This window comes from Erinaceus europaeus, chromosome 16 (assembly GCF_950295315.1).
Source record: "Erinaceus europaeus chromosome 16, mEriEur2.1, whole genome shotgun sequence".
Taxonomy (NCBI): domain Eukaryota; kingdom Metazoa; phylum Chordata; class Mammalia; order Eulipotyphla; family Erinaceidae; genus Erinaceus; species Erinaceus europaeus.
In genome coordinates this window covers 26,087,376-26,101,070 of record NC_080177.1, presented here as the reverse complement: position 1 = coordinate 26,101,070, position 13,695 = coordinate 26,087,376, and the positions used below count along the sequence as shown (strand labels likewise).

Sequence of the window (13,695 nt, the reverse complement as noted above, 5' to 3'; positions counted from 1 at the left end):
TTTATTGTCCATATATATGAGTTTTTTCCTACTTAGTTTTTGTTGATAATTACTTGCTTAATTCCACTATGGTTTAAAAGGTGTACAGAATAATTTCAATGCTCCTGAATTTATTATTACTATTTTTGTTACCCAGTATATGGTCTGTCCTTGAAAATGTTCAGTGAGGACTTGAGTAAATTATGTATCCCACTTTCCTGGGGTGAAGAGCTCTGTAGATATCTTAGATCTTCATCCTGTCTATCTCCTCTCTTAAGGCTCTTTTTTTCCTTATTAATTTTCTGTCTACTTAGTCTGTCAATTTGGGAGAATGTAGTTTAAAATATCCTACCATTACTATGTTGCTATTGTTGCACCTCTTCAGTTCTATTAATAGTTGCATTATATATCGTGATGTCCTTTTTTTATTTGATGCATAAATGTTAACAAGTGTTAGATCCTCTTAACTGACTAATCCCCTTATCACTATATGACATCCCTCCCTGTATTTTATTGATTTACCAATTTCAAAGCAAATCATGTGGAATATGAATATGACTGCTCATGCTTTATTTTGTGACCTGTTAGCTTTCATGATTGTTTTTCAGCCTTTTACTTTCAGCTTAAGACTGAAAGTAAATGGATCGCTTGTAAACAACATGTGGTTGGTTGGGTTATATTTCCTTTTAAATGGAGAATTAAGTTTACTGACATTTATTGAACTCAATACCTTTAAGGGATTTTTTTGTCATTACTTTATGTGGGTGTTGAGTGCCTTTTGCTGTTGTTGTTTAGCTTAAGAGTTTTTTGTATTTTGTTTTTCCACCAGAGTTATCATTGAGGCTTAGATGCCTGCATGATTAATCCATCAATCCACAACTCCTAGTGGCTTCTTCCCCCCCACCCTTTATTTCCTTTACTTTTTCTCTTTTATTTATTTACTTTTGATAAGACAAGGCAAAATTGAGAGAAAGAAGGAGATAGAGTAAGAAAAAAAAAAAAAAAGACACTTGTATCCCTGTTTCACTTCTCATGAAACATCCCCCTGCAACTAAGGACCAGGTCTTGAACCCAGGTCCTTGCACGCTGTACGGTGTATGATCGACTCCTGCACCACCACTGGTGAGAGTTCTTGTTTGGAAGGCTTTTTCATTGAGTACTCTATAAATATATTCTGCCATTCTTTCCCATTATTTAGAGTTTCTGTAGGGAAATCTGCTGATAATTTTATGGAGCTCTCCCATAAATGAGTCTTTTGTTTGTTGAATGCTACCTTTAGGATCCTTTCTTTAGCTTACTTGTCATTTTAAATATAGTATGTCTTGGTGGGTGTGGATGTGGGTGTGTGTGTGGGTGTGTGTGTGAGTGTCTGTGTGTGTGTGTGTGTGTGTGTGTTAGAAGGTTCTCATCTGTTACCCAGTATGTGTTCTTCCACTTTCCCTCTTCTCTCTTTGCAGTACCTATGATACCTATGTCACTCCCTTTTATATTGCCCCATAAATTTCTAACATTATCTTAATTGTTGCTTATTCTCCCTTGATTTTTCTTGTTTTCTTTACGGTTCTCTGCCTCATCCTCAGGCTTACTTATTCAGTCTACAGCTCTCATCATTCTGTTGTTGAGACCCTCAGTTGTATACATTAGTTCAGTGACTATGACCTTTTTTTTTTTTTTTTTAATTTTCTGGTGTGTGTTTAGTTCTGCCCTATATTTTCTGTCATACTTTTGTCTATCATTTCTGTATTTCTTTTTATTTATTTTATTTATTAATATTTATTTGTTTCTTTATTAGGGAATTAATGTTTTACATTCAACAGTAAATATAATAGTTTGTACATGCATAACATTCCCCAGTTTCCCATTTAACAATACAACCCCCACTAGGTCATTTATCATCCTTCATGGACCTGTATTCTCCCCACCCACCCACCCCAGAGTCTTTTACTTTGCTGCAATACGCCAATCCATTTCAGGTTCTACTTGTGTTTTCTTTTCTGATCTTGTTTTTCAACTTCTGCCTGAGAGTGAGATCATCCCATGTTCATCCTTCTGTTTCTGACTTACTTCACTCAACATGATTTTTTCAAAGTCCATCCAAGATCGGCTGAAAACAGTGAAGTCACCATCTTTTACAGCTGAGTAGTATTCCATTGTGTATATATACCACAACTTGCTCAGCCACTCATCTGTCGTTGGACACCTGGGTTGCTTCCAGGTTTTGCCTATTATAAGTTGTGCTGCCAAGAACATATGTGTACACAGATCTTTTTGGATGGATGTGTTGGGTTCCTTAGGATATATCCCCAGGAGAGGAATTGCAGAGTCATAGGGTAGGTCCATTTCTAGCCTTCTGAGAGTTCTCCAGACTGTTCTCCACAGAGGTTGGACCAATTGACATTCCCACCAGCAGTGCAGGAGGGTTCCTTTGACCCCACACCCTCTCCAGCATTTGCTGCTGTTACCTTTTCTGATGTATGACATTCTCACAGGAGTGAAGTGTTATCTCATTGTTGTCTTTATTTGCATTTCTCTGACAAACAAAGACTTGGAGCATTTTTTCATGTGTTTCTCGGCCTTTTGGATCTCTTCTGTGGTGAATATTCTGTCCAAGTCCTCCCCCCATTTTTGGATGGGGTTATTTTTTGTCTTGTTGTTGAGTCTGGCAAGCTCTTTATATATGTTGGTTATTAAACTCTTATCTGATGTTTGGCATGTAAAGATCTTCTCCCATTCTGTGAGGGGTCTCTTGGTTTGGGTAGTGGTTTCTTTTGCTGTGAAGAAGCTTTTTAATTTGATGTAGTCCCATAGGTTTATATTTGCCTTAGTCTTCTTTGTAATTGGATTCGTTTCATTGAAAATGTCTTTAAAATTTATGTGGAAAAGAGTTCTGCCAATATTTTCCTCTAAGTATTCTATATTTTGTGGTCTAACATCCAAGTCCTGATCCACTTGGAATTTACTTTTGTATTTGGTGAAATACAGTGATTCAGTTTCATTCTTCTGCATGTTTCAACCCATTGTTTCCAACACCATTTGTTGAAGAGACTCTGTAATAGTCTGGGCCCCATGTAATAGTCTGGACCCCATGTAATAGTCTGGGCCCCTTTGTCAAAGATTAGATGTCCATAGGTGTGGGGCCTCATTTCTGGGCTCTCAATTCTATTCCACTGGTCATTGTGTCTATTCATGTTCCAGTACGAAGCAGTTTTGATGATAATGGCCCTATAATACCGTTTGAGATCTGGGAGTGTGATGCCTCCGGTTCTGTTCTTTTTTCTCAAGATTGTTTTGGCAATTCTAGGTCTTTTCTGGTTCCAGATAAACATTTGTAGCATTTGTTCTATTCTCCTAAAAAATGTGCTTGGGATTTTGATGGGGATAGCATTAAATTTGTAGATGGCTCTGGGTAATATATTCATTTTGATGATGTTAATTCTACCAACCCATGAACATTTAATATCTTTCCACTTCTTTGTGTCTTTTTCAATTTCTTTGAGTAGTGACTCATAATTTTCAGTATACAAGTCTTTCACTTCCTTGGTTAGATTTACTCCTAGATTGAGTGAAATAAGTCAGAAACAGAAGGATGAATATGGGATGATCTCACTCTCAGGCAGAAGTTGAAAAACAAGATCAGAAAAGAAAACACAAGTAGAACCTGAAATGGATTGGCGTATTGCAGCAAAGTAAAAGACTCTGGGGTGGGTGGGTGGGGAGAATACAGGTCCATGAAGGATGATAAATGACCTAGTGGGGGTTGTATTGTTAAATGGGAAACTGGGGAATGTTATGCATGTACAAACTATTATATTTACTGTTGAATGTAAAACATTAATTCCCCAATAAAGAAATAAATTTTTTTTAAAAAGATTTACTCCTAGATATTTTATTGTTTTTGTTGCTATAGTAAAAGGAATTGATTTCTGGATTTCAATTTCTTCTAACTTAGTGTTTGCATAGAGGAATGCCACTGACTTTTGAATGTTAATTTTATAGCCTGACACCTTACTGTTTTGCCTGATGATTTCCAAAAGCTTCTTGCTGGATTCCTTAGGTTTTTCCATGTATACTATCATGTCATCCGCAGTTAAGGAGAGTTTGACTTCTTCTCTTCCAATCTGTATCCCTTTAATTCCTTGCTCCTGCCTGATTGCTATGGCAAGAACTTCTAACACTATGTTCAATAGTAATGGTGATAGTGGGCATCCCTGTCTAGTACCTGATCTGAGTGGAAATGCTTCCAGTTTTTCACCATTGAGTATGATGTTGGCTGTAGGTTTGCTATATATAGACTCCACTATCTTCAGGAATTTTCCATCTATTCCCATTTTTTGTAGTGTTTTGATCATAAAAGGATGTTGTATTTTGTCAAAGGCTTTCTCTGCATCTATTGATATGACCATGTGGTTTTTGGTCTTGCTTTTGTTGATGTGGTGGATCACATTGATTGATTTACGTATATTAAACCAACCTTGCATGTCTGGGATAAACCCCACTTGGTCATTATGAACAATCTTTTTGATATAATGCTGTATCCGGTTGGCTAGAATTTTGTTCAATATTTTCGCATCTATGTTCATCAGAGATATTGGTTTGTACTTTTATTTTTTGGCTGTGTCCCTGTCTGCTTTTGGTATCAGGGTGATGTTGGCTTCATAGAAGCTGGCAGGAGTATTCCAGTGTCTTCAATCTTCTGGAAGACTTTTAAAAGTAGAGGTATTAGTTCTTCTTTGAAGGTTTTGTAGAATTTATTTGTAAAACCATCTGGTCCAGGACTTTTATTTTTGGGGAGATTTTTGATAACTGTTTCAATTTCATTAGCTGTGATGGGCCTGTTCATGTTATCCACTTCCTCTTTACTTAGTTTTGGAAGTTGGTAGGTATCTAAGAAATCGTCCATTTCTTCCAGGTTCTCTAGCTTGGTAGCATATAGTTGTTCATAGAAGCCTCGCATGATATGTTGAATTTCTGCAGTGTCTGTTGTGATATCTCCTCTTTCATTTACTATCCGATTTATTTGGGTCTTCTCCCCTTTTTGTTTTGTGAGTCTGGCTAAAGGTTTGTCAATTTTGTTTACTCTTTCGAAGAACCAACATTTACTTTCGTTGATCTTTTGTATGGTTTTCCTATTCTCAATGTTATTTATTTCTGCCCTAACTTTAGTGATTTCTGTCCTTCTGGTTGCTTGAGGGTTCCTTTGTTGTTCTTCTTCTAGGTATTTAAGATGTGAAATCAGGCTGTTTATTTGTGCTTTTTATTGTTTCCTAATGTGTGCTTGTATAGCTATGAAATTCCCTCTTAGTACTGCTTTAGCTGTGTCCCAAATATTTTGATAGCTTGTGTCTTCATTTTCATTGAACTCTCAAAACATTTTGATTTCTTCCTTGATTTACTCTTTGAGCCAGAAGTTGTTAAGATGTGTACTGTTGAGCTTCCACATTTTGGGACTGTTACTAATCTTTTGTTGATTGTTAAGTGTTAGTTTAATTCCACTGTGGTCTGAGAAGATGCTTGGGATGATTTCAATGCTCTTGAATTGGCTGATGCTGTCTTTGTGGCCTTACATATGGTCTATCCTTGAGAATGACCCATGTGGATTCGAGTAAAATGTGTATTCCAGTTTCTTGGGATGAATGACTCTGAAAATGTCCAATAGTTCTAGTTTATCTATCTCTTCATTTAGCTCCCTTATGTCTTTATTGATTTTCTGCCTGGATGATCTGTCAAGTTGAGAGAGTGGGGTGTTGAAGTCCCCTACTATGATTGTGTTACAGTTAATACATTGCTGTAGCTCTTTCAGTAGAAGTTTGATGTATTTAGATGGCTTCTCATTGGGTGCATAGATGTTAATAATTGTTAAGTCCTCTTGATTGACTGATCCTCTGAGCATTAAGTAGTGTCCATTCCTATGTTTTTTAATCTTATGTATTTTAAAGTCTATCATGTCAGATATGAGAATAGCTGTTCCTGCCCTTTTTTGTGGGCCATTGGCTTGTATGATAGTTTTCCATCTTTTCAGTTTAAGTCTGTGTTTGTCTTGTTGAGGTAGGTATGTTTCCTGTAGACAGCATATTGTTGGGTTGTGTTTTCTGATCCATCTTCCTACTCTGTGTCTTTTAATAGGTGAATTCAGGCCATTGACATTTATTGATATCAAAGATTGAAGATATTTTAATGCTATTCTTGTAGAGTTTTAGAGTGTTTTGATATATGTCCTATTTGTGGTGGTCTGATTGTTTATAGGAGACCTTTCAGAACTTCTTTCAGGGCAGGCTTGGTGATAGTTGATTCCTTCAACTGTTGCTTGTCTGAGAAGGTTTTGATACCTCCATCTAGTCTGAATGACAGTATAGCAGGATATAGTATTCTTGCCTGAAAGCCTTTCTCATTGAGCACTTGATAGATATCTTGCCATTCTCTTCTGGCCTGTAGTGTTTGTATGGAGAAGTCTGCTGCTAATCTTATGGGTTTTCCTTTGTAGGTGACTCTTTGTTTTTTCTCTTGCAGCCTTCAGGAACCTTTCTTTATCCTTATTCCTTTCCATTCTAAGTATGATATGTCTTGGTGTCTTTAGGTCTGGGTTAATTCTGTTTGGGATCCTCTGGGCTTCTTGAATCTTTGTGTCTTTGATGTTGTCTAGACTAGAGAAGTTTTCAGCTATTATGGCCTGGAAAATGCTTTCCTCTTATCCTTCTCTTTCTTCCTCTGGTATGCCAATAATGTGTATATTGTTTCTTTTGAAGTCATCCCATAGGACTCTGTTGTTGTTTTCAGCATCTCTTAATCTCTTTTTTAGATCTCTTACTTCTTTTTTAGTTGTCTCTAATTCATCCGCAATCTTGCTAATTCTGTCTTCAGCCTCATAGATTCTATTCTCTCTGCCCTCTACTGTTTTCTGGAGTTCATCTATTTTGTTGCCCTGCTCTGATACTGTTTTAGCTTGTTCAGCTAGTTGCGTTCTTAGCTCAGCGATTTCAGCTTTCAGCTCTCTAATAACCATGAGATAATTAGTATTTTCTTCCATAGTCTCATTTGTTGTTCCTGCATTTCTGATTACAATTTTTTCAAATTCTTTACTCACTCCTGTTATTATTTCCTTAGCTAATGTTTGGGTGTTGAACTCATTATTTTTTGCTTCACCCTCTGGAGGACTTTTAGCTGGACTCTTGTCCTGGTTCGAGTCTCCAATATTTTTTCTTGTTGTTTTAACCATTTTATATATTATGTTATGAGTTCCCTTTATCAGTACTTTTCAAATTATTGATCACTATTGACTTGTGTCTAAGTAAGTTAATTAAAGGGTTCACAGTGGTGGAAGTTAACAGTTGTTTCAATCCCTGAGTTGGAGCTCAGTGGTTTAAAAGCCTGTTTTTTTTTTTTTCCTTCCCTGTAGGCTATGGGAGCCTGAGGGCTTTTAAACTATCAATAGCCTTCTTAGCTTAGTCACTGACTCCGGACCAAGAGATAAAGCAGGGTGTGGCAGAGATACTCCAGTGGTTATGCAAAGAGACTTTCACAGCCCCTCAGCTATGCCACTGAGGTATAGGTCTTCTCTTGAGTTTCCTGGTTAGATCTCTGTCCCCATGTGTCCCTCCCTGTCGCTGCTCCACATTCTGAGGGTAGTAGCAATGGAGACTCAGAGTTGCACTTGGTGAGTCTCTGGGAAGTCCTCTCCTCCCTTAAGCTATCCCCTTGTTGGTGGAGCTGACTGGAGGTGGTGTTTCACTGATAAACTGCTGAACTGTTAGCAGTCACTTAATCTCTCCCTAGGCTCCTCTCTCCTCTCTGTCACTAGTCACACGTGTTTGTACTCACTGGTGATTTAGTGGGTTCCTGTGGTCATTCTAGTCCTGTTTTGTTTCGGTCCCAGGTGGTCTCCTTTGGTATTCCTAGTTGGCCTGGGAGAGGAGAGGAGGGGAGCGGAGGGGAGGGGAGGGGAGGGGAGGGGAGAGGAGAGGAGAGGAGAGGAGAGGAGAGGAGAGGAGAGGAGAGGAGAGGAGAGGAGAGGAGAGGAGAGGAGAGGAGAGGAGAGGAGAGGAGAAGAGGCGATCTGCTGCTTGTAGCTCCACCTCCGGAAGTCGAATCCATCCATCTCTGTATTTCTGTTGGAGTTTTTCATCATTAGTTTCCTTGGTATTTTTAGAAACTACACAGTTCAAAAATAAGTGATACTTGGATCTATAGTCTAATTTTAATAACTAACTCTCCATACTCTTTAAACTGTTCACCCAGTTAGTCAAATTATCTTTAGTACAGTGACAAAACATAGATAGAATTAGCTTACTTTCTTAGCAAGTCTTAACTCCATTATAATTTCCCTTAATGAGGAAAATATTATTGTTTAATAATTCACAGTTGAAATTATATCTACAAAGGGATTGAGAACAACTGAGATAAATTGTTTTCTCCATGCTAACAGTTACATAATACTGCACAAAAATAGATTAGTTCTCTGAATTATTTCTTTTGTAAGTTAGGTGGCATTTCTCTTTCTTATTTGTATTGATGTAACTAGCTACAAATTTTACTCTAGTTGGATCCACACTACTCCTTGGAAAGTCTTTCGTTGATCTCTGTTGCTATTGGCTCTTTAACATACTGACAAATGGCAATTTTCACACTTTATCTCTTTTTTTATTCAGAGTCAAATATTTCTATTTATTTATGATTTAATAATGATTGACAAGATAACAAGATTGTGGAATAAGAGGGGTACAATTCCATACAATTCCTACTACCAGTGTGTCATATCCCATCCCTTCCATAGATAGGTTCCCTATTGTTTATCCCTCTCAGAGCATAGACAAAATATCTTTATGGGACCACCATAAAGATGCTGGCTAGGCTTCCCTGGATTGAAGACCCCACCAATGTGTCCTGGAGCTCAGCTTCCCCAGAGACACACCCTACTAGGGAAAGAGAGAGGCAGACTGGGGGTATGGACCGACCAGTCAACACCCATGTTCAGCGGGGAAGCAATTACAGAAGCCAGACCTTCTACCTTCTGCAACCCTCAATGACCCTGGGTCCATGCTCCCAGAGGGATAGAGAATGGGAAAGCTACCATGGGAGGGGGTGGGTTATGGGGATTGGGTGGTGGGAATTGTGTGGAGTTGTACCCCTCCTACCTTATGCTTTTGTTCACTAATCCTTTCTTAAATAAAAAATTTAAAAATAAAAAAAAAGATCTTTATGGGAAGTAGAAGGTGGAAGGTCTGGCTTCTGTAATTCCTTCTCCACTAGAGATAGGTGTTGACAGGTCTATCCATACCCCCAGCATGTTTCTTTCTTTCCCTAGTGAGGTAGGACTCATTGGTGAGATTGTCTGCCCAGGGAAGTCAGGTTGGCATCATAGTAGCATCTGCAACTTGGTGACTGAAAAGTAGTAAGATATAAAGCAGAACAAACTGTTTAATAATCAGGAACCTAAAGGTAAGAATATAGCAAGTGAGATTTGGGTCTTCATGTTGGAAGAAGCTAGGAAGTCTATTTTAGGTATATTCCAAGAGGCTTATGACTTTACTAATTTTTGCCTGAGCCCCACAGCTAACATGCAGGTGGACTAAAAGTGTTAACTGGGAAGATGGTATCAGAGTTGAGAATAGGACTAGAAAGCTGGATCATGGCAGAGAAGTAGCTATGGGAAAAGTATATAAATACCATTAAGTGTTAACCCCATCAATCTGACCTAGGGCCTGTGTCTATTCATATTTAGCACAGGAGCCTATGTAACCTCTGCATCCTTGTTGGTGTGACTTTACCTCTTTTTATGTCATTGTCCTTATCTCTTATTTTTTATAAAGCTGAAATAAAGGCCATCAAGATAAACATCCTTTCTATTTAATTTTCTGACTTATTAGTTTGGTACATTCTTCCTGTTGCAATAGAACTCTGTTTCTCAGAGGTAATGGCTATTTATACTTCCTTACTACTAAGGAAATATTAAGTATAAACTGTGTACAAAACATTGGGCTCCTACTTTTCCTTCTCTATAGTTCAGTGTATTGACCACTTCTTAGCTTTTGATACAGTCTTTCTCATGATTTTCACTGCTAAAATTTTCAATTGTGAAAGTAATTCATGAATGCATTTTCCTTTTAAAAAATGGAAATTAATATTACTATATGGGGCCAGATGGTGGTACACCTGGTTGAACATACATGCTATAATGCACAACGATCTAGGTTCAAGCCCCTAGTCCCCATCTGTAAGGGAAAGCTTTGCAGTTGGTGAAGCACTGTTTCCAGTGAATCACTTCCTGTAATAGAAAAAGTATAGTAGAGAATGAATCTCAGATTGGAAATATCCAGGAATTAAATCACTTTTATTGATTTAATAATGATCAACAAGACCATAGGTTAAGAGGGGTACAATTTCACACAATTCTCACAACCAGAGCTCTATTACCTATCCCTTCCATTGGAAACTTTCCTGATCTTTATCTCTCTGGGAGCATGGACCCAGGATCATTATGGGGTGCAAAAGGTGAAAGGTCTGGCTTCTGTAATTGCTTGTAATCCATAATAGCCAAAACTTGGAAGCAGCCTAGGTGCCCAACAACAGATGAATGGCTAAGAAAGTTGTTACATATGTACTCAATTAAATACTACTCAGCTATTAAGAATAGTGAACCTAGGGGTGGGGGTATAGCATAATGGTTATGCAAAGAGACTTTCATGCCTGAGGCTCTCAACTCCCAGGTTCAATTCCCCCACACCACCATAAGCCAGAGCTGAGCAGTGCTCTGGTAAAAAAAAAAAAAAAAAAGAGAGAGAGAAAAGAAAAAGAAAAATCAACCCACCTTCTCTGCCCCATTTTGAATGGAGCTAGAAGGAATTGTGTTATGTGGGTAAGTCAGAAAGAGAAAAACAAGTATGAGATGATCCCACTCATTAGCAGAAGTGGAGAAAGAAGAACATAAGGAAAAGCAAAGTAGAATTTGACTGAGCTTAGAGTATTGCACCAAAATAAAAAAATAAAAAAATAAACTGGGTGGAGGGTGAGGGTAGATTTTTAGCTTCACTGGAGGAGAGTGAGGGTAGGGACATAGACCTTTGGTGGCGGGAGTGGTGTTAATATACACCCCTATTAACTTATCACTTTTTTTTTTTTTGCCTCCAGGGTTGTTGCTGCGGCTCCATGCCTGCACTACAAATCCACTGCTCCTGGAGGATATTTTTTTTTCTTTTGTTACCCTTATTATCATTATTGTGGTTGTTGTTGGGTAGGACAGAAAGAAATCAAGAGAGGAGGGGGGAAAAGGGAGAGACAGAAAGACACCTGAAGACCTGCTTCACCACCAGTGAAGCAACCTCCCTGTAGGTAAGGGCCCAGGAGCTCGAACCTGAATCCATGCGCGTTTAACCTGCTGCACTACTGCCCGGCCCCTATAAATCACTATTTAATCGATATGAAAAGGGAAAAATAGATTGAAAGTCTCAGGTTCCAGATGCTAACATGATGCCAACCAGACTTCCCTGGACAGACGACCCCACCAAAGTGTCCTGGAGCTCTGATTCCCCAGAGCCCTTCCCCACTCGGGAAAGAGAGAGGCAGGCTGGGAGTATGGATCGACCTGTCAATATCCATGTTCAGCAAGGAAGCAATTACAGACGCCAGACCTTCCACCTTCTGCATCCCACAATGACCTTGGTTCCATGCTCCCAAAGGGTTAAACAATAGGAAAGGTATCAAGGGAGGGGATGGAATACAGAGTTCTGGTGGTGGGAATTGTGTGGAGTTTTACCCCTTTTATCCTATGATTTGTCAATGTTTCGTTTTTATAAATAAATTGAAATTTAAAAAAAGAAAAAAGATAGATTGAAAGTCTCAAACTTTTTGAAATATCAAATTGCCTATAATCTTAGACCAGGAATATCAGAAGCAACTGATTGTGTCACTATATAAGATACAGCTATATGTAAATAGCATTAAATGGCATAAATCATGGTAAGGTCTTGTATGATACAGCAAATCTTAACCTTGGGATTGTCAAAGTAAACCAAATTAAATCATTTTTAAGTGGCAGAACATATATATATATATATATATATATATATATATATATATATATATATATATATATATATATACCAAATACTACTCCTAGCCACAATGCTAACTCCATTCACAATGAAAATGAGCAGGATTGGGGAGACAACATAATGGTTATGCAAAAAGACTTTCATGCCCAAGGCTCCAGAGTCCCAGGTTTGGCCTCCAGTATCACCATAAACCAGGGCTAAGCAGTGCTCTGGTCTCTCTTTCTTTTTCTCTCTGTGCTATCTAGCTCTCTCATTATTTTAATAAAATTTTAAAAACCATAAAACAAATAAAATTTATGTTTTTAAAATAATAAATACATTTTATGAAATATTATTTAGCCAAAGGGCATATTCTGAATCTGAAGTTTTCTATTCTCTTCCAAGTTTTTGGATGTATTTTTACCTAAGAGTGAGGCCAAATACATGAGAACTGATTAACAAAGGCACAAAGAAGTTTTTTAGGTGGACATGTTGGTATTTTCAGAATAATTAAGCTGTATTGTTCCCCTTGTTCAGATTCCAGACTCCATCATTTCTCGTGGTGTTCAGGTGCTCCCACGAGACACAGCCTCCCTCAGCACTACTCCTTCAGAATCGCCTCGTGCTCAGGCCACATCTCGCCTTTCAACAGCTTCCTGCCCAACACCAAAAGTAAGTACACTTCTTAGTCATCCTACATCTCATCTACTATGTGAACCTGGGAAGAGTAACCAATATTCCCCTCTCCTTATTAAGGTTGAGTTGCATGCATGATAATACAGTGAAAACTAAATATACTGTATGATAATCACCACCTCCAGTTTCACAGAAATTATCATATTAGACCAATGGTAGGACAATAGAAGTTCATACAAATTGTCTACTCTTACATCACAGCTATGAATATAACTTTCTGTAGCTACTGTTGCTCTGTTGTAGACTTGTTATTTTTTAGCATAACCATCAGTATAAATGTGAATGTATCTATTTATGCAGAGGATGGGTGTATTTCTGGCCAATAAACGGCAAGATAATTAAGGTAGAATCACCAAATGGATTATTTTCAATTTATTCAAGTTGGGGTAGCTCCCTGCTCTAGTATCATTCCAAATTTTTTCAAACGTGTTCAACTTGGAATGTTGCTGCCTAATATTTGGAAATAAATCTAAATTAATCAGAAAGAAATTTTTAATGCCAACCTTTTGGGGGGGTGGGAAAGGTATTTTTTTTTATAATCCCAAGGACTGAATCATGTGGGTGGGTTGGTGGGGGGAGATTATACATTTGCTACCATCTCACATTTTCATGTATATAAGTGAAATAGCCAACTCTATTACAACTATGACTGTTTTCTCCTGAAATGCTCATTTCCTAACCAGTTAACAAGTTGTGTTTTAAGTTTGATATATGTTGGACCCAGTACTGACAGCATGAGATTAATAGTAATATTCCTTCCCTTTAGTTAGGTATTAGGCTGTGTGCATTAAATTTGTTCAGGGATCTGACAATTAATTTTCCAACTGTGGTTTTTTCTCTCTGTCATCAAAGTTAAGAACTTATGCATTTGCTTTTACATTACATGGTAGGTCTCAATGAATTCTTCAGAGTATTATTATTCTATCACTGTTTTTAGATTAATTTTTAAAATACTATTCACTGCAGAATGAAGAAAATCTCTAAGAACATTCTAGAT

At 37.8% G+C, this 13,695-nt stretch overlaps 1 protein-coding gene across 11 annotated transcripts in view; it reads left to right on the top strand.

Moving 5' to 3' along the window:
* The window catches only part of GPHN (gephyrin), a 411,021-nt gene that overhangs the window by 199,539 nt on the left and 197,787 nt on the right, over nucleotides 1-13,695 (top strand). For all 11 annotated transcript variants that reach the window (XM_007525822.2, XM_060174807.1, XM_060174805.1 and 8 more), the window contains one exon: nucleotides 12,540-12,674. In XM_007525822.2, coding sequence (XP_007525884.1) covers nucleotides 12,540-12,674 — 135 coding nt within the window. The remainder of the gene's footprint in view (nucleotides 1-12,539; nucleotides 12,675-13,695) is intronic.